The 21000-nt window shown below is 39.4% G+C and overlaps 1 protein-coding gene across 1 annotated transcript in view; it reads right to left on the bottom strand.

The window, feature by feature from the left end:
• The window catches only part of CHN2 (chimerin 2), a 157645-nt gene that overhangs the window by 68383 nt on the left and 68262 nt on the right, over positions 1 to 21000 (bottom strand). Inside the window, exons 3-4 of the mRNA XM_005480903.4 lie at positions 16045 to 16100; positions 510 to 541 (exon numbers count right to left, since the gene is read on the bottom strand). Of these exons, the coding sequence (XP_005480960.1) occupies positions 510 to 541; positions 16045 to 16100 (88 nt within the window). The remainder of the gene's footprint in view (positions 1 to 509; positions 542 to 16044; positions 16101 to 21000) is intronic.

Raw genomic sequence — 21000 nt, 5'->3', positions numbered from 1 at the left:
GTTTGGTGTTTTTCTTCAAAGAAAAATACTGTTCTTCTTTGGGTATCTTGGACCTGGTAACTTTAGCAGGGAGAGCAGCAGCTACAAGCAGCAGTATACACATACTTCCACAACTGAGTAGGGTGATGAAAGCATAGGAACATACACAAAAAGGCAGTGAGAGAGAGACGAGCAGCTTCTCCCCTTCCCAGGCCAGTGCAGAACCACTAGCAGGTTTAAGCAACTACTAAAATAAAAGGAAGGAATACCCCAGACAATGTTTTTTGCTCAAAACTCTCCTGAGAGAAGTAAAATAAACATGCAGGCTCACACAACAGCATAATCCAAGGATTGTGGTCAGCAGCAATGGACTGTAACACAGCTATATTGTTAGGCTTTCACTGTATTTGGTTCCCAGTTAAAGGTAAAATAAAATATTTTATTAGACCTCCCTTGTGCCTTTTTTCTTAGTTATACTGTAACAACTTTTGGATATACCAAACAGAGAGTTAAAAGAGAAAAACACTTACTCTCTTCCATAATACTTTGGTCTGTTCTCCACCTAAATTTTGAAAGAAAGAAAAAACATATTAAAAACATAATTATAAATAAACTACAGAAAAATAAATTAGTCTTGATTACTAAGGAGGACTACTGCATCCATCTAAGCTACAATATTCTGCAGACTTAAAACTGTGACTGGAACACGACTACACAGAACATAAAAATGAAAACAGAAGAGCTGCTTTTATTGATATATTTCTGGGAGGGAAAACATGTATCAGTAGTCAAAAAATAGAACTACACATAATTGTATGAAATCTGACCAAACAGACAAAGAATATTTTACTGCAGTTTTGCCAATCTAGTATTTATAATGGACTTTAGTTATATACCCTTTGTATACATTTGTATAGACATTATTTATATTACATATGCAAAATGTATATATACTACATACAATATAGACATTTATATACATTTTTGCCTTTATATGGCAACTGACCCAAAACAAAATGTTTAAAATCCTGGGAAAAACAAGGGTTTTGTGTACTTAGACCTAATCCTAAATTCCGTGAAGTCTCAAGCTTTTGTGGGCCTGACCCAAAGTACACTGGAAGTGGCCGGGAAGACTGCCAATCATCTCAGAGCTCTTTGAACCATATCTCAGGGTGCCAGGTTGTCACCCAGGAGCTTTGAGTAGGCGTGGCACGGCAAGTCCCAGTGCCATTGCCAGTGTCATTCCCGGTGCCATTCCCAGTGCCATTGCCAGTGCCATTCCTGGTGCTGCTCCTGGTGCCATTGCCAGTGCCGCTCCTGGCGCCATTTTTGGCGCCATTCCCGGTGGCTCTCCTAGTGCCATTCCCAGTGCCATTCCCGGTGCCATTCCCTGTGCCGCTCCTGGTGCCACTCCCAGTGCCACTCCGGTGCCATTCCCCGTGCCATTCCCAGTGCCGCTCCCGGTGCTATTCCCGGTGCCGCTCCTGGTGCCATTCCCGGTGCCATTCCCGGTGCTGCTCCTGGTGCCATTCCCAGTGCCATTCACGGCGCCATTCTTGGTGCCATTCCCAGTGCCGCTCCCGGTGCCGCTCCCGGTGCCATTCCCGGTGCTATTCCCGGTGCGGCCGGCAGGGGGCGCCGCCGGCCCAGCTTTGGCGCGGGGCCGCTCCCGGGGCGCCCCAATTAACGCGGCCCGGCCAGAGATCATTAACGCCCGGACATCATTAAAGCCCGGGCATCATTAACGCATCCGCATCCGAGTGTCGGCAGGGAGAGCCGCTCCCTCGCCAGCCACAGAGCATACCAATATTGCCATCTCGCCGGGCTGCAGCTTCAGGCTGTGCTTTCATCAGGAAGAGAGACAGAGCTTCCTCTAACATACACGTAAAGTGTCCTAATTATTGAAGAAGATTATCTGAGCTCTGTATATCTCCACGAAGATGGAGAATAGGTGGAATTACTGCTTCAAATATGCTAACACGTGTATGACAAATTGTGGTTTCAAGACTGTTCCATTCTTTAGCATAAAACCCATTTAGTGATTTTCCTTCAATTTTTCTGACTGGAAACAAGTGCTCTTGTTCATGTTTTCATGAATTCTTATTATTTCACTCATAAAAACTTTAAATTGGCAAAGGTTTTCTTTTTACTTTTTTTTCTGAATAGCAAATGCATAAGTGTCACATTTTTGATTCTACACGCCAAGCACTGAAGAGAAGCAGCTGACTTTCTACCCTGCAGTCACTAGGGCTACAACACAGCACAAGATGAACAAAAGTCTGTACAAGATAATGAGAATCTTCAATGGAAGCCCTATGGGAGTTCAATCAAGTCCTTACTGTGCTTCTTCCCCAGCTCGGCATTTCTTTTCTAGCACGCCATTAACAATAGCAGTATCACAGCCTTGGAACTCCTGCCCAGGAATAATACCTTGATACAAACATTTCTGAGCACCGAGGGGCAGGAATAAGAGAGAAAAGAACACACAGAACTGAAGGGAGAGCAAAATCAAAGGAATTGCCAAGTGCAGGTGCTGTGTTTCTATGTGCATATACGGGAACTTGGAGAAGAAAGTGCATTAATTCAATTTAGCTTTCTATTTTTAAGTAGAAAAATAATATCAACAAAAGATGTATTACCTCTGAAAGGAGGTTGTTCATATGTTCATCTTCAACAGCATTATATGACTGTATTATCTTGGAACTGTGCAGCCTTCCTGTCATCCTTACAGACCTTAATAACCCTTGAAAGCATAGATTTAGTTGGCAACTCAATTAAAAATTGGGTATCAGAAGCTGGGTTATGTAAGACCACCACATGCAATCTTCTCTTTCATGGAAACAAAGGCTACTCAGTATGCTGAAAATTAGTGAAATTTACTTAGACAAAAGAAGTAAAGCATGAGTTTCATTTAGTAGTCAGAATCTGCTTCTATTAAAAAATACTGATTTACCTTGATTGCATTTATATGCAGAACAAACCCCAACACTTTCACTCAGAAAAAGGAAAGTTACTTGGACACACGTTTGAAATTAGCTTTAAGCACAGGTTCCCCCATATATGTTTATGTATGTAACAATATATATATCTGAAGTATAAAAGCAATCTGGAAATAACTCCTTGAACAAAGGGAGGCACATTTTTTTTATCCTTCTGACACCATTTATGCAAAAATACAAACATTTCTGTGAAATTTTTATCAGTCGACTAGCAACTGACTGAACCATCCTGGATAATGTGATTTCCTCTTTCCCTGCTGTTCATGAGCTAAAAGATTTGCTCTACTGAAAATCCACACAAAGTCTCTCTACTTCTCCCTTCTTCCTCCTATTCCATAGAACAGAAACCTTAATTCCAAAACATCTTTTAGCATTCACATGTCTAAAATCACCACAACCTCAGTATTTGGTTTTAGACAGGAAAGATACCGTAGTATTTTCTGAAATGAAGCTCCTGACCTGTCAGACCATCCTGGTGCCTCAGAATCTAAAAATCCCCTCTTGTGCTTACTGCAACCCTTGCCCTGAAATAACAATTTCTGTCCTAACCAAATTTATGACTAGGAACAAACACAAGGAAACAAAGTTAAAGCAAGATAAAAGATCAAAAATAACATCAGGGTCTCTACATCAAAACCAGAACGTTGGACTGAACTTGGAAATAAACCAAAAGCCTGCACAGTTGATGAAGCAGAGGCTTCAAAATATCAAAGGAGCCAGTAGGTCTGTTTTGTGCCGACTGCAGACTCTGTAAAAACTTCAAGGGAAATTCTATATATTCCAGAAGGCAAAGGTGACTGAAATTCAGTTGGGATTAGCTTCTCCCTCCTGTTATAAATGGGTTTGCACACACAAAGTCAAGCAGATCCACTTGAAAGAACTCTCAGCAGCAGAAAGAGCAGAAAATCCACAGGTGGGGAAGTGACTATTTCTTGGTGATAGGAGCTCAGAACAATCAGCCCTATTCTGAGAACACACACACACACTTAGGGTTTTGTTGCATAGATAATGCCCATCAAGAACACTTACGTCACTTTCAGTACAGTCCTGACAATTTTCTTGCTGAAAAAAGAGCCACCTTTCCTAGGCAACCAGTTGGGTCTAATGCTTAACTCGCTAGACAGGGAGCAAGGGGAGAGATCAGAGGGTTTGAGTAATTTATGGATCCTTACACTAACAGACAAAAACAAAGTACAAAAATGAGGAAAATTGCATAAGGCAAACTACAGCTCTTCACTAGTGAAAACATATTTTGCCTTGAAGAGCATCACAGCTTGCTTTTACTTCCCCCATACAGAAGATAAATTACATGGTTTCTCCCTCTCCACTAAAAGTATGTAGCAGCTTTCAATTCAAAAGTGAGATGATAATTTTTTGGCTTGAAAAAAGGCATTATTGCCAATTTCAAACCAAAAATGTTCTTCCAGAGTAGGCATTTCTGGCTGTTGTTCCAGAAGCCATGGGGAATATGCTGAAAATCACAAATGAAATTCATAGTTGTATAAATTGCGAAAAACCAGTGAATGCCAAAATTGTTTAAAACTCATGTCACATTGATCAGGAAATAAGATGTATGGTAAAACAACCTAAATCACTACTAATCCAGTAATCTTACAAAGCTAGCAACATTCAATGACATCTAATCTTGATGCATACTCAAAGAGAAATGAAACCCTGCACAGCTCTCCTGGCACTCCACAAAAGCCTTTGGAAGCTCGTGTTTGAGAGATTCTGCATACTCCAGCCTTGACTGCCAGCCTGCCAAACCTGATTGCCTCTCCCCAACCCCCAAAAACCCCTTATTGTTCACAGTCTACTTTTATATAATTTTTACCATGTTACACCATATCCTTCAAGGTTGTACTTGGATTTGACATCAACACTGAGAAGAAAACAAGCCTTCTTAAAATGAACTAGCTATCTGAGCTAATCAATATAGTATGTTTACATAATTTCAAAGTTTACTGAATTTCAATGCACTGGGATTTGTGGCTCCTCTTCTGGCCAGGATGGTTTAGCCCTAGCATGACATATTCCCAGTAATATACAGATTATTGTATTAAAATCCCACACCACTCTGCAAGATAACTCATCACAAAACTACTGGGAATCATGCAGGCAGGAGGTGAGCATCCCCTGATGTGTCAGATTTTCATTGCAAGCCCTGACATCCGAGCCACACTGCACTGAAGAGTTCAAGATACCCTGAAGGATTCTTTCTGCCTAAGTACTACCACAGAAAATAAAATAACCCTAATTTCAGAAAAATTTAATTTCTCTTCAGCTTCATTGCACAGGACATATTTCCTTATCCAGTGGCCAGAGCTGAAACCTAGAAATGCTGGAATGAAAGTTTAGAAATCCCCCTAGGACAGCAATTCTCTAAGTCAGAAGGCACAGCACAGTGGAGCATTGTGGACCCATTTCAGCCACTACCTTAATACATCCATGATGAGAATATAAATATTGTTTCAGAAAGAAACAGTAAGGTGGGTGGCTGCACCTGGTTCTCTGTTCTTCAAAATATAGAAAGAACAGGGAAACAAAATCCACGAGTTAATGATGTTGGTGTGTTTACTCAGCGCAGGCAATGAAGCATTTTCCCAAAGGAAGTTTAATCTGATATATTTTATGTTTGGAACAATCCTAATTATTTTTCAGTAACTCTGGTTGACTGGATATAAATATGTTTTTCAGCTCAGTTTGACATAAAGAGAAATAGAAGGGTTGGAAGAGAAGCTTTCAAGACAAGCCCAGTAAAAAACAGATTGTAAAGAAAAGAAGTTTATTGTCTGTATTGTTCAGCTTTTGGCAGATTTATCATAAGCCCACTGCAAACTTTATACCTACAATCAACAACCAAAATGGATTAAGGGAAATTGCAAGCCTCTGTTAAATGGAATGAAGGAAAACTATGCTGTATTTCGTTACTCCTATAAAACCTTCTTTTTTTTGTCTCCACATTTTTAAGGAGAAAAATTCTCCTTAGATCAATTAGGATGTCTAAAATTCTCTCCAAATAGGACAAATTATTTCACACCAATGATTCTTAAGCAATTTGAGAAAACATTCTTTTGGAAGGGAAATATTTATCTTTTTTTCTTTTACCTTTTAACTATTTTTCTCTTTATTATTATCAGGCTTTCTGGCACCAGTGTTTTCAAAGAGAAACAACTCTGGGTTTTGTAAAATGTTTCACACCACAAAGTCTACTGCAAATTTTGTCAGTAGGAACAGCAGCAATACAACATCTCTAGTCCCCAGCCAAGTTGTGGAACTTACAGTGCCACTCCATAATGAAAAGATGGTTTTCTCCCTTTAGATTTTCAGTCATTGTCACATGTAACTTCCTGAGTACATTCCTGTACTGTGATTGTGTGGTGATGGAGGAGAAAAGGCGTTCCTCAGAAAGAAACCAGCAATGCCCAAGGCCTCAGAACAAATTCCACCTGCACTGCCCATGTGCCAGAAGCTGTGCAGAGGGAAAGGTGACAGGAATGGTTTGGAAGTGTGCCTCTCCTTTTATCAGTCAGTCACAGAGCCACCAGTGTCGTGGCCACTTGAAGGATGCACATTTAGCCATGAGACACCAGGGGATTACAGTGCCTCCTGGAAAGCAGCTGGCAGCAAGATGTCAAATCCATTCAAAACACCAGAGGGCCAGTGAGCAGACAGATCTCTGCAGAAAAGGATCCTGCCATCGTTACAGATCAATGGATTAACTTGAATCACTGGATGCTGTCTGTAGCAAAAACTGCCAAACCCAGGATGTCATACTGAGGTACAAACTCAAGAAGGCAGCTGACAAGACATTAGAAGAATCCTCTCCGTGTGATGTCCACTCAGAAAGTCTCCAAATGGAATACTTACTGTGGGTTCGACACCACATCTCAGGAAGGTCTGGAGCAAACAAACGGAGTGAGCAGGAATGTAACAGCTGTGAAAAGACATGAAGAAAGACTGGCCTAAAGAACAGAAGACAGAGAGGGCCTGTTGCAGAAAGGTATGAAGAAGGCTGCTTTTCAGGGGAAATAGATTTGTTGTCTCTGTGTTGACTAGATGTGACAAGAAGAAAGAGGCTTAAACTGCTCAAAAAGAAGAGATAACTTAGAAAAAATGTTAAAAATAATTAAACACTAACTAAACAAGTAGAGACAGTCAAGAATCCTCAAGAAGCCTTTTTCAAGGCTTTAAGAAATGAATATGCAAACATATCTTCTTGACCCAGGCATGACAACATCTTGAGTTTCTTCTGGCCCCGAGATAGCACAGCCCAGCCAATTCCTCACCTCTGCCTGGACTGCTCTCAGGAGATGGGGAGAAGCAAGGAGCAGACTTGAACAGGCTGTAAAAATCACATCTAAAGCAACAATAACACTCTGCCCACCCCTATGGGGCTCTCAGGAGGGAATGAAGGGCCGAGAAGGCAAGGCACCAAGAGAACTGTTCTGGAGGAGAAAGCCAAGCCTTCAAGTGATAAACTTGTCACCACTTAACTAAATAACAGAAGCCAGTTTAAATCCATCATCATCATCATCATCAAGTGCCAAATTGTGTTTAGTATCTTCTAACAAAATAATTCTGTGGAAAATTTTACAGTGCCAGGGAGAAGTAGGATGTTCTTCACCACTAGAAAGAATGTAAAATAATAAAAGACAATAGTAAGGAGCGCAAAGAATGCTTTTATTAACTGCTGTTCAAAGCTGCACATCTCTGCTCTGATGGCATGCTGCAACCTACAGAGAAGGCAAAATGCATAATGATTCTTTTGCAGAAGGATAACACACAGCAAAGAAACACAGGAAGCTCCACAGATGTGACTGGTACTGTAGCACTTATGATTTCCACTCAGTCAAGGATATTTCTACCATTTTAAAAGACAAATTATGTTCAAATAATTTAAAGCAATTGTTTACTTACTTGCTTGTACCAAATTTTCAAAAGACCTGCTTTAAGCCATCTTTTCTAATGGCATTTCTAACTCAGGTTTGAGTGACCTTCTATGACCTTGAACAAGCTGACCAGCAGCCAATAATCAATACACCAGAGAAAACACTATAAACTCCAGAAGGTAACAACAATCTCTCCCAACTTGGACATCTCTATTGCTACTAAACCATAACATATTTCTACATATACACAGCTCCAAAAAAAAAGATCAAGATTGAATAGGAAAAGAAAATCCAAATATTTTCTCATGCAGGAAAGAAAATAATGGTCCCTGAACATGAGCTAAAATAAAATGAAATAAATCTTAATCAAGAAGGCTGCTGCTAAACAGTCAGGGGACACAGGGTCAGGTTCAAACAATTTCAACAGCAAAAGCAGGAATCATCTATTTTGTTGTGCAGCTTCCATCCCCTCAGTAGGGGCATCATTAAATGTAAAAGGAATATCAATGTTACCCTGAATGCAGGATGAAAAATTTGAATACGACATTTAAACTATGCTCCTTTTTTCTAAGAATGATCTGTTGAGTCATTTAAATGGGAAGAAAAATATGCCCAGCAGCAGCAGATAAATGCAGTAAGCTACATCAATGCTCTGGATTGTTCTGTAACAACTGAGAAGCACTAAAACATTCCTATGACACATGGCACGACAGTCCACAGTTCCAAAAAGATGTGTGTGACTGAGTGATTCTTGTCTTTAGCTATATACATACATGTACAGGAAGCACAGGAAGGAAGACAGAGATGGTCAGAGTTTCTATATTTATTCGTATTAGGAAATACAAATTCATCAGTTGCTCAATACACTGAGTTCCTGGTTTTCACTGGGGTGGAATTAATTTTCTTCACAGTGGCTGGTATGAGGCTGTGTTTTGGATTTGTGTTGAAAATGCATTTGATAACACAGAGAATTGTTTTTTACTGCTGAGCAGGGTTTACACAGAGCCAAGGCCTTTTCTGCTTTTTCTTCTGCCATGCTGGGGAGGGGTTGGGGACGCATGGGAAACTGGGAGGAAACACAGCTGGACAAATGATCCCAGCTGACCAAAGGGATATTCCAGACCATGGGACATCATGCTCAGTACATAAAGTGGGGAGAAGAAGGAGGTAGGGAGGAACATTTGGGGTGATGGTGTTTGTCTTCCCAAGTAGCTGTTACACCTGATGGAGCCCTGCTCTCCTGAGGATGGCTGAACATCTGCCTGCCGATGGGAAATTATGAATTAATTCCTTGTTTTGCTTTGCTTGTGTGTGCAGCTTCTGCTTTCCCTATTAAGCTGTCTTTATCTGAACCCATGAGCTTTCTACTTTTTATTGTTCTGAATCTCTCCCCAATACCACTGGTGGGGCAGTGACTGAGTGGCTGTGTGGGTCTTGGCTGCTGACTGGGGTTAAACCAGGACAGTTCCTCATCTTGGAACTTGAAAAAAGATACCAGACACAAAGTCAGAGAGCAGAGACAGCAAGACCCCCTCTACAGGCACAAGGAACATGCCCTGAATTGGAACAGGTAGGTAAACCTGTACAAGCACATAGCTTTTTCACCTACACGTAGGCTTATTGATAAACTTTATCTAGGCCGAGATATGAAAGAGGCTTTCATTTATTTTGGCTAGAAAACTTCTTATATTCAACACCATGTCTAAATAAAAAGAACCAGCTTAAAAGAGTGATATGTAAAAAGGATATGTAAAAGGAAATAAAAATCTATGAGAATAGCAAAAATCACAAACACACAAACACACATCAAGCACTTTCAAGGAGTGATGGAAGGGAGCGTAAAACTTTGCAAAGATTTCAAGCAAACCCAGAGGGATAATTAGCACGTTTATCAGTCCATAAAGACAGCTACCTACAGTTTGTGCTCATCAAACAAGTCAGAGCTTGCCATCATGTCTTCCAAAAAGATGGTTTTAACTTTTCCATTTCACAGTGATCAATGAACTGGTTCATACTGTATTCCTCTGATGAAGATGAGCCATAGTCTAATTTGAAAATCATAACCTAGACCATTAGTAAATCAAAACCGAGGAAAGTCAAGTGAAACAGATAAACCTCTTCTAGTTTTGTTTAGCTGTAACTACTTAACTGAAATATTTACTATCATGGCTGCAGAATAATTAGGAAGATTTCTTCTCTGTTCAGTAATCAATGGCCTGTTAAAATGAGAATGATGTGGCTTCGTCTGAGTGCTCCACCACCTCACTACTGCAGCAGACAGAGACTGCTCGTGGACTCTAGGAGAGATGAGATTTCCTGTCAGTCACTAATGCCTTGGAAAAAAGCATCAGCAAATTTCTCTGATACGATGAATACAAGGGAATTTTGGGCAAGCAGTATTCCTGCCCCTTTCTTTCTTTCCCTTCAGCTGCAAACCACAGGCATTCTGTGGGGAAAAATTCACTATGGAGATACTACAGAAAAATAACATTCTTATTTAGAAATTTATTTAGAAATACCTGCAGGTAGCCAGTTTAGAGGAATGCTGGATACAATATATTTTGACATTCCACAGGCCCTCTGCACCAGTTAAACTGAGCACCCTTCCTGGCCTTCAACTATTCCCAGCCACCACCAGGGCAGCCAGGCTTCCCACTCCCTTGCTATGAGTTTCAGCTGAAGAACTTTCTTCCTTTTGTCAATGTCTATTCAAAATTGCTCTTTAGCTTCATTTGCCCACAGACTACTGCTGTGTCCTCTTTGTTTCTATCATAAAGAGGATTATAAACTGCAATTAAAGCATCAGCAATATTATAAGAATTTGAAAATATAGGCTCCATTAAGTCTTATATGTACAAACATTTTCATTAACACAAACAGTTTTCAGCACTATTTTGCTCATTTTCACTTAATTGCTGGCTAATGGGGTCTCTTGGTGTGTCACTGTGTGTGTTCTGAGGTTTCTTTCTAAGGGAAAGATAATATAATATTCTGAATTATCTCAGATAAGCTCTGAGGACTGACAGTAAAAGACACCTCGTGGCAGTGTCTGACTTTTTGCAGTAGAGTGATTTGAACAAGTGCCATGAAAATTCCCATTTACTCCCATTATTTACCACCAATTTTATGGCCAATTTCAATGCCCTATTACAGCTCTCTTGTACTTTACCACAGCATAGAAATTGTATTTAGAAAGATGAGGGCAGAGGCAAAGAGGAAATATTCAGCTTGTAAAGGTCAATAAGTGAGTAGAATAAGAGAATTCATGGAAGACTTCTTGCAAGGATTAAATACTTATTATCCACTCAGATAAACGATTCAATATCTCAGTAAGGCTGAATTCTAACAACCTTGCTCAAGCTTGCCTAATCACAAACTTTTCCTAATGTACAAAGTATTGCTGTATATGAAAAAGGACTGGTATAAGTACCAGTGTTTTTAATATTGCAGTTGTTTAAATGATTCTCTTCTAATTGCATTGTTCTCAGCTTGAATCCCATGCTTCAGAAGAAACTTCGGGGAGAACTGAGCAAATTTGCAACAGGTCAGTTTTGGAGAAGTTCAATAATCCTGTATAATTGTAGTCAGTAATGCAGAAGAGGGCAACAGCTTTAGAGACCTGCTAGTGACCATTTCAACAGTTATGGCCCATGAAATGCCACTATTTGTACACTTGTTTTGATACATCTAGGTAATGGATCCCCAGAGAGTCAGAACAGTTTCTGACCCTCTGGATGCTTAAAGACTCTCAGCAGTACACTCTAATATGCCATCATTATTTTATTCTCTTACAATGACTTAAGCAAAAAGAAAAAGTTTTGGTTTTTTTTCCAGAGAACAGTCTCCCTTTTGTAATTGTATTTGTTTTTAGTCAAGAAACCATAATTTTTATGCCGTAAAGGCAGAAACGATGATCTCTCACTTCTGACACAACCTATTTGGAATTCAGAATGACAAGGAAGGCAATTAACTGACATTTTTCTACACAATAATATAAGTTAGGGCTCTAAGGCTTTGTCTACACTAGGGAAATTTAGATGAATTTCTCAGTGTTGCTGACACTGGCTTGGCCAAGGCACTGTTAGGAATGTGAGAGGTCTAATGCAGACAAATTCACCAGCCTCAAAAATTGCTATTAGCATTTAAGGACTTCTTGGAACAAAAAGGGAATACTATTCACAGGTATGAATATTTCTACACAAGTAACCCAAGAAGCCATGAGTAAGTCTCATTCACTCTTTGAAAAAAATTTTGAATGCGCCTATTGTTTAACCGAAAATAATCCAAATCCTTCCTTAATTCTTTTACTTTGTTGAAGCCCAAATTTCTTAAAAATATATTTTAACTTTGAATAATCTACTCCTGAAATATTTCTTAAAATTAAGATTCCTTTGACATGTTCTTTTTGAATGAAACAAAGAAGTTGAAAGCTTGAGTTATTTTCTGAGAATGTAATTTTTTCATAAGCATTTCTGTAGAATAAACCCTAAAAGACATCTTACAATATGACCTCCTCACAACATGGATGGGATTCTTTGGTGCCTATCACCACACCACTCAATATTTAAAAGCTACTCCTCCACCTGAACAGCGCTTTTAAAGGGAACTTTTTCTATTTAAAAGCTAAATCATTAAAACACTGCTGGAAGGAATATGGTTACAAATGAGGATATTGGCATAAATCCAATGTTATTGGGAAGGTAGGATATTCACACTAGTCTGCTGCCAGTGGTGATTAATTAAAAGATGTTGGATACCTGAAGCCTGAATGGCTCATTCAATATGATTCCCATTGCTTTTGCTGACAAGATATTTATGCAACCAAAAGAAGAAAAGGCAAATTATGGTAGCAAAGCTCAAAGACACAAAGATATAAATGTTCATGTTTTATTTACAGTCCCAGCTTTTAGTCTGGTGGTGTACCTATCAGGAAAGGTGATTTCTGTCTCCACAGTATATTTTATCAAGAAATCTGCGTAAATTAGATGGTAGAACTGCAGAGATCTGAGGCTGAAACCCCTGTGACTATGGAGCAACAGAGAAGTAATGGAAGAGGAAATGGATGTGGAGAATGTGAAAGATGACAATGGAAAAGATGGAGGAATGATGAAAATGCTAAATGCTGAAAGAAAAAAAAAAAAACAACCTGCCCTTGTTTATGCGTTGCTACAGATTTGGTTTGCAGCAGATGCTTCATTTTCCTTGCAAACAGTGTAGAATTTGCCAATTATGAAAGACATCTTCCCACAAGCATGAAGGATTTCAAATAATTTGCAATTTTTAGATTTGTTTGAATACTAAATGACACATGGGAACACCCTCAGCAAAGTCCACTTCCTATGATATGCACATGGAGAGACAAATCTTTTCTGTCAGCCACACATCCTGCTGACACCTTCTCTCCAGATAAGCATCATGTAGTTGTGTACTAAATAGCTATCATATTTACAATTAATATATTTTCACAGACAACACAAAATTAGATTTTGAGATCTTCCTATGTAACTGGCAAACTCAGTATTAATAAAACACCATCTTTAGTGAAGCAAGCCTGTAAAATCATCAGATGACAGTGAAATCAAACTAAGATCAAAAAACAAGCCCAAAACACCCACCTTACAGACTGCATGCTAAGAAAAAGGTAATGGGTGCCATAGGAACAGAGTCCTGAATTTCTTCTCTAAAATAATCTGTGATGTTCTATAAAACCATTGTGTAGTTCTACTTCATAACATAAACTGATAATATGAACCACATATTTGTGTATGTTGACATCTTCTAGGTATCAGGACATCCCATCTGCCCCACCTCCCCAGCTATATGCAAAAATAATGCACATCAGCAGTGTCATGGTGGATTTTTGGCTCTTGGGTCAGAGAATTTGTGTTTCTGGCAATCAGGCTGGGAATACACACAACTGAGCTACACAAAGATTCAAAATCCAAGAAACAAGAACCAAAGGTCATATTTGTGGGAATTCATACTGCTTTATATACCAACACCTAAACAAAGGCTCTGTATTTTCAGCTGTTTGACTAACTTAAGACAAAATTCCAAACAACTCAAAATAGGACCCTGCAGTCTATGAAGCAAGCAACTGAAAATGGTTCATTAGTTAGAACCAAACCCAGACTATGCAAAACTGACATATTTTGCTTATTTTGCTATGTCCTGCTACGCCAATTATGTGTTTATTTAAGTAATGAGACCTTAGCTTCTTTCTGCAAAACTCTGGAGGTGACCTGAATATGTTTGGTGTCTAAACATTATGTAAAGAGGATAATTTCTGTTGTACATAACACGGTCTTGAGTTCAAAGTAAGTTAGATACAGCACACTGGTAAGGCGCTCACAGCTGCACATTCACTTCCCTTGTGTATATAACCTTGTTTCTAGAACAAGAATACAATTGCTATATTACTTTGACTATTTTACCTTGATTCAAATTTTCTCTCATGGAGGCAAAATAGAAAATGTTTAAATTTGAGTTAGCATAATATATTTTGGATTAAACTTTTACCGATTAACTTGTATTCCCACAAAGATGAGTTCATATTGTAGACATGGTTTTCTAAGCATTCAGTGCTTATTAATCAGTTTTTCTAGAGAAAAGTCCTTCCTCATAGTAGCCTCAATATAAAATAGGTAAAATAGATACACTATTATATCAAGAAAAGAAAGAAACTCTTCTAAGGCTGTACTGGAAGAAAATTAATTGCTTACCTTAATTTTTTACCTTAAAAACTTTTTATTTTTTACTATACCATGACTAGTTTGATATCTGTTATGTGATATTAATTCAGTAAAAACCTTACTGTCCTTCTCTTTAAAGAACACCAGCCACAGAGGCCTCAGTGTCCTTTGGTTTGCATGAGGATTTCAGAGAGGAAGGTCTTGATAAAACCTGTCAGCACATGTGCACTGAAGTCCCAGGGGGCTAGCACACACTTCTGCTCCCCAAGCCTTGTCTGTGACAGGGAGAAAGGATGACACAAGGGTTCACCCACTCTGGTGGTTTGCTTATCCTTCTTAGCATCCTGTATGCATGTCTTGGGGACATCCCAAACTGACAGGACTTGAAGACTTCCCAAGTGAGGCCAAGAGCCTCTCCCTGCCCTGCAACTAGTAGATGGCACTTGAGAGAAAAGTGCAGATCTCTTTTAGTTAAGGCTCTGGTAAACTGTACTCAGTTCCTGGGTTTGCAATGGATTTTCTTCATGAACCCAGGCAAGTACCTGTGCCGTGCTGCAAAAGCTCCTGCCTCACAGAGAAGTATTCTGAGACAGTGTGTAAATGTCTGAGAGGTGCTAGGACTCTGCTTTCATGGGCACACAGTGTGGGAAGCAGGACAGAGCTCAGGATGATGCCCAGGAGTAGAGCTGAACATCACACCGATGAGCCGCAGTTTCTGTCTTCCTGCACATCATCTTTTACACCCCGTCGTACAATCACTTCACGTGTTTAGTACTTCTACTGCTAGTACTGCATGTCTATTTGCACAAAATTTGTCCCTGACCTTATAGGAGATAAAGCTATTGCAGTTTTTTTCATTGAGCAGATACACCTACATGTTTTCTGTTACTATTATGCCACGCAGGGTGATGAACTGACATAATGAAGCAAGTAGAAATGGAGAAATAAATAGAGAAGAAGAAAACAAGGGGACAAAATGACTCAGCTAAACCTGCAGCTTTGCAGATTTCTAAATATTCTATAATTTTCAAGGTCTCTGTGAGAGAACAGAGTTCTCTGGCTATCATTTCAGCATTTTAAGCTGAAGATAGTACTTGGCAGGAAGCATTCAACAAACTGAAGCTATGTGTATCATGTTGAAACATATCACACAGACATTATTATGCAGATGCAGGAAGAAAAATACACCCTCATTTTGACAAGAAAACTCAAAACTTTAGGTACTACACAGAAAAGCACACTAAACAATGATGGGTAAGTACTTGTCAAATGAAGGTGCTTCTAGTGGTAGAATGAGGCTGCCATTCATAATTAGCAAATATTATCTAGCTTTAATTAATCAACCTTAAGGGAAATTATTATATAAAATAATGGCATAGAAAAGTTAAAGCAAATAACACCCCCCAGACTTCACAAGAGATGTGGTGATCATATGCTGCTGACAATTCATCAGATATAACAAGGTAGAGCAAAAGAACTGACCTCCCGAGGACAGATGATTCTCTTGGGACGTGGTGCCTCTTGTTGCAATTGATACACTGTCAAACACAAAAATGTACAGATCATTAGAAGATGGCAACATACACAAACTTTTATTCAGATGAGTCTTTTTAGCCAGGGGCTGCAGAGAAAAATGCAAATGTAAAGACATGACAGCAAAATGAGGAATTTCAGTGTGTCTAAGTCATTTATATGAAAATCGGTTGCTGACTGGCAAACTAACTGAAGTGGTCAATGCTCTAACTGTTAGAAGTATTATCCTTTTGTACTAGTTTTTATATTTCTATACAAGGGAGGACTAGCCAGAAAGACCTACTAGGTCTGTCTCAGGATAAAATCCCACTTTTGCATACACCATGCTGTAACAACCCAAGAACAGATTGTTTACCAGTAACACCAGGAGTTTTTTGGATAGGCCAAGAAAAAGCTCAATACCTTTGAATGGGCTCATCACAGTCTCATTACTTATTTCAAGATATACTGAAGAGCAAGCAAACATTCCTTTCAGAGCAATTATGCCCTATTCAAATGGCCCTGGATCAATTTTGCAAATCTTCCGAGGGCTGCAGGAGAGAGACCTGAGGCTAGGGGTACTTGCTGCCTGGCCCCCAGACTCTTCACTGCATGTATTTAATGAGATCCTCTCCCCCCCTTCGACTGCAGAGTTGTGAGAAGAAGCTGACATGCAATGACAGTAATCAATTCCAGCACAGACAGACTGTCTCTCCATAACTCCAGTAAAAATCCCAGAGGTTTGGATTGCCTCCCTCGAGAAAGGCCTTCTGTATGCTGACCTTCTTGTATTTGGAAAGATCATGTCGTGCCCATGAATTTTTTTAAAAGACTGAGCTTCCAGGACACGTTTATTCACAATGCGAGGGAAGCTCAGAATTATGCCCTGAAAGGTGGATAAACACAGAAACTCTGTTGCAGTGAAAAGGTGTAAATTGAAGCAGCACCTTTTCCCCCCTTCTCTTTAACTTCTCTTTAACTTCTCTTTTCAAAGCAAGGAAATCTGGAAAGTGGGGAAATCCTCAGCTTGCACCCAAGTTTCTCACAAAACTCAGTGGGATGTGAAAGCTTTGGGGGCTCCTGCTTCCTGCTCATGTCAAAGTGGAAAAACCCATAACCTCTTCTTTAACTGATCCAACCTTCATCTCTGGTTCCTGGGAGAGGCACAGAAAAACTGTTCATAATTTCTTATATTCCCTACCAATTTTAATGCTGGATGGGATCCAGCTCTAAATTTTTACTAAGGCTTTGGATTTACTCTGCATCATTCAGCACTGTCAGATCTCCTGCTACTTTTGCACAAGATTTATGATAACTTGATAATATTTTGATAACTCCATGATAAATATGGTCTTTCTTATATCTTGTAATTATGTGACTAAGATTCAAAGACTTCTGCTCTTTTGTGATCAAACAACTTGTGTATCTGAATAAAGTCTCAAACAATGCATGAAAATTTTGTTCAAAAATCACAGATTGTTTTTTAAACCTCTGATTATTCTGGAGACCAATAGCATGATTTTAGAATTAACTTCTGAATGTCTGAAATGAGCATAATCACTGATTGAGCAAGTTAATGATGACAAATACTGAACACATCCAAGAGGAAAATAACAATTTTTTCCTTCCCGCCATTTCCAGTGGAGAGAAGGAACTCTAAGGATTCAAAATATGACAAGAATATGACTGCTTCTCATTTAAAGTAAATTATCTATTTCCCCAATTAATTAATTTGAATTTTAACTGAAAAATCAAACTTCATAAAAATTCCATTTTTCAATAACCAAATCTTTTAAACATAGTCTGACACAAATTATGCTAGTGGAGTTTCTAAGACAGCTTTGATAAGAGTGATGTAAAACAAGTAGGTCTGAAGAACACACAGGAAGCCTATCTTGTGATGTGCTACATTTTTGAGAAATGAAAAAAGCAAAGAGCTCTCTAACATGACCAAGAGGATCTCTGAGGCTGACAAAAAAGCAATGGTGGAGAGAAGAGTCAGCATTTCACAAAACAAAGGAAGGAATGATTAACAGGAAAGGGCAGATACAGACATGAAAGACCTGAAAGCCAACACAAAAAACTGGATGTTTATAGGATGTAGTGGGATAAATCAGTGCAAGGATTCATGATGAGTGCAAGGAAGAGAAATCATCTTAACAACTGTATTTTGAATAGAGCGGAAAAGGTTGCTGTCGTTCTCAGAGAGAGGTGGGTAATTAATCTGAGCAATAATATGAACTGAGAAACATATCTGATTTAGAAATACATCAGAAGAAAACAAAGATTATAACTATACAAATAAATAATTACAAATTATATGCAAAATGTACTGGATGAGAAAATGGCCCAAGCATGATCAAGACTGGAAATGGGAAATGGTTTCCTCTGAAGGACAAAAAATTCAGACTTGGCTATATTAGTTTTAAATTGATAGTTATTAAACTGACAGAAAGACAAACCAGTGGAACAACTGCAGGGAGACACAGAACCATTAGATGGAAGGAGAGAAGAGAGACTGGGAGCAGAGAAAGGACTGAAAACCACCAGTGGCACCGTGGTAAGGGACTTCGAGCAGCTCAGGGGGAGACAAAAAACAGAGAAGGGCCAGACAGACAGACACACAGCTGCCAAGGATGCCCAGTAAGGACACACAGCAAGGCAAGGGTGGAAAAGGTAAAACAACAGTGAAAGTTCAGTTAAGTGGAAAACAAGGAAGGTAGTGTCTCCCAGACTAAGGCATCAAGCAGCAAAGCCAGTGTGACCCTACCAAAAGCTGTGTTTTCCTTTAGAAAGGTCTCTGCTGTTTCTGCTTCAAATGATTGCTGTGAGAAATCCTGCTAATGGGCTATGAATACAGTGCAGTATTATGGCTAAGGTGACTTGAGAAAAATGTGCCCTACAGCTAAGTTCCAATGAGCACAGACACCTCATTAAGTGACCTCATTTTCAGAAGTGCTGAACATCCTGCAGCTCTGCCTGATCTCATTATACACTTTTTCCAAAGTGCCGGGCACCCGCACTGAGGCTGACATTACTGAGACCCCAGCACAGTCCAGGGGATGGTCAGAGATTCAGAAGGCACATATCCCTCACCTATTTGCTCAAATCCTTGCCTTTCTGCCTCATTTTTCCATCTCTGAAAATCTTAAAACACAATTCAATGTATAAGACCAAGTGAAATAATAGAAAACCACACTTATTTAATGCAGTGGCAAGCAGTGATTGACATCTGACCCAGTCAATTCCAGCTTTTAGAACTGACAGGCAGGTTACAGACAAACCCACTGTGATCATAGAAAAGATGACACTCAAACATAATGATGCATTATTATTTTAGCCCTGAGAAAATTAACCTTATAAAAAGTCAATTGCATGCAAAAAGAAAATGTATTATTACTGCTCTCAGAGAACTGCATCAGACTGGGAGTGGTTTTTTGTTCAGCATCAGATGCAAATGAAATGCACAGTAATAATACACATGAAATTTAGGCAAAAATTCAGCACTACAACAGAAAAATGCAGTGGCTTCTATTTGACCCTTGAACACCTTTATCAGGTTCATACTTCAGATAGCTTGCCAGCACTCACAGTATCATAGTCACATTGGAACTTACATTGTTAACAAAACTTAAATTTATTATTGCATTACTTGAGGAGCATTTCTTTGAGATGTAAAGTAGCTGGTTAGAATATATCTTTCTCTCTTTTGTTCCTGTTAGAGCACGAGTCTTGTCTCAGGGGATGAAATAGGGAAATTCTACAGTATGTTTTAGGAAGAACTGTCTAATTCCAAAATCCAATCTGCCTAAGAAACAAAGGGGGCACATGCAAAAATCAGCACTTACTCCTTATCTGCCAGGGAAGAAGGGCTATCACCCATTTCTTCATACTTTTTTTTTTTTTCCTCATTCTGCAGTGTGTCAGGACCTCAAGCTTTCTCCTTTAACTCACCTATGATGAGTGTTCAGTGATGCTCCAGCGGAGAGGAAAAAATCCTATCATGGCTTTTATAAAGCAGCAAGGAAACACACCGCCTTCTGTCTCAGAATGTTTCGCAGAGTTCCTCAGTTTTACCTCCTCAGCCTCATCTCCGTCAGGCATTTTTTATCCATGTCCTGAGCCTGAACAATATGAGCTGTCCTATTTCTGCAGGATTACTCACATGCTTAATTAGGAACCTAAGTGCTTGGCTGAAACAAAGACTTAATTTCTAACAGAAATGAGTCTCGGACACTGTGCCTATTATTTGATGAAGGACAGGAGGCAGGGAAACTTGGTGAGGAGCTGAAGCATTGCATCAGCTGATGCTCTGTGCCTTGCCACTTTGCTTCCCACCAACACACTCGTCTTGAATAATGCAAACAAACATTGAAGTGGCATTGACACATGACTGACTCAGCACATGCCAATCTCAACAGGGGTAAAAGGAGGAAAAAAGTGGTTTTACATCTCTTCAAAATTCAAGCACATACGTGCTGAGGCTGGCAACCAGCAATAACTATGCTCTTTCAGTCAAACAAATTGCCTACTCCTCCTGAGAAGCAGGTTAAGTAAGAAGTTTGTCCTCTAAGAGCACACTGCAGTAGTGGAGCAGGTTACCCACAAAGGTGGCTGAGGCTCTACCCTTGCAGCTTTTCAGGACTCAGTTATGTAAAGCCATGGCTGCTCTGCTCTAGAGCCAACAACAGTCATGCTTTGAGTGGGAAGCCAGATCAGCTCACCCCAGAAGCCCTGCCAACCCACATTCTGTGACTCTTATCTTCCTTTATTTACTACCTCAGAGATGGTAAAATGCCAAAATACCGTTTTCTATAATACTTCCAACATATGGCAGACTACAAAAAGAAATCTGTTATTGGAACAATGCAAGAAATGTTATTAGTTGATCTGCTTCTCAGGTAAAAATGCAATCAAACTCACTGC

The sequence above is a fragment of the Zonotrichia albicollis genome, chromosome 1 (genome assembly GCF_047830755.1).
Source record: "Zonotrichia albicollis isolate bZonAlb1 chromosome 1, bZonAlb1.hap1, whole genome shotgun sequence".
NCBI classification, from domain to species: domain Eukaryota; kingdom Metazoa; phylum Chordata; class Aves; order Passeriformes; family Passerellidae; genus Zonotrichia; species Zonotrichia albicollis.
This window is presented reverse-complemented; position numbering and strand designations above follow the sequence as displayed.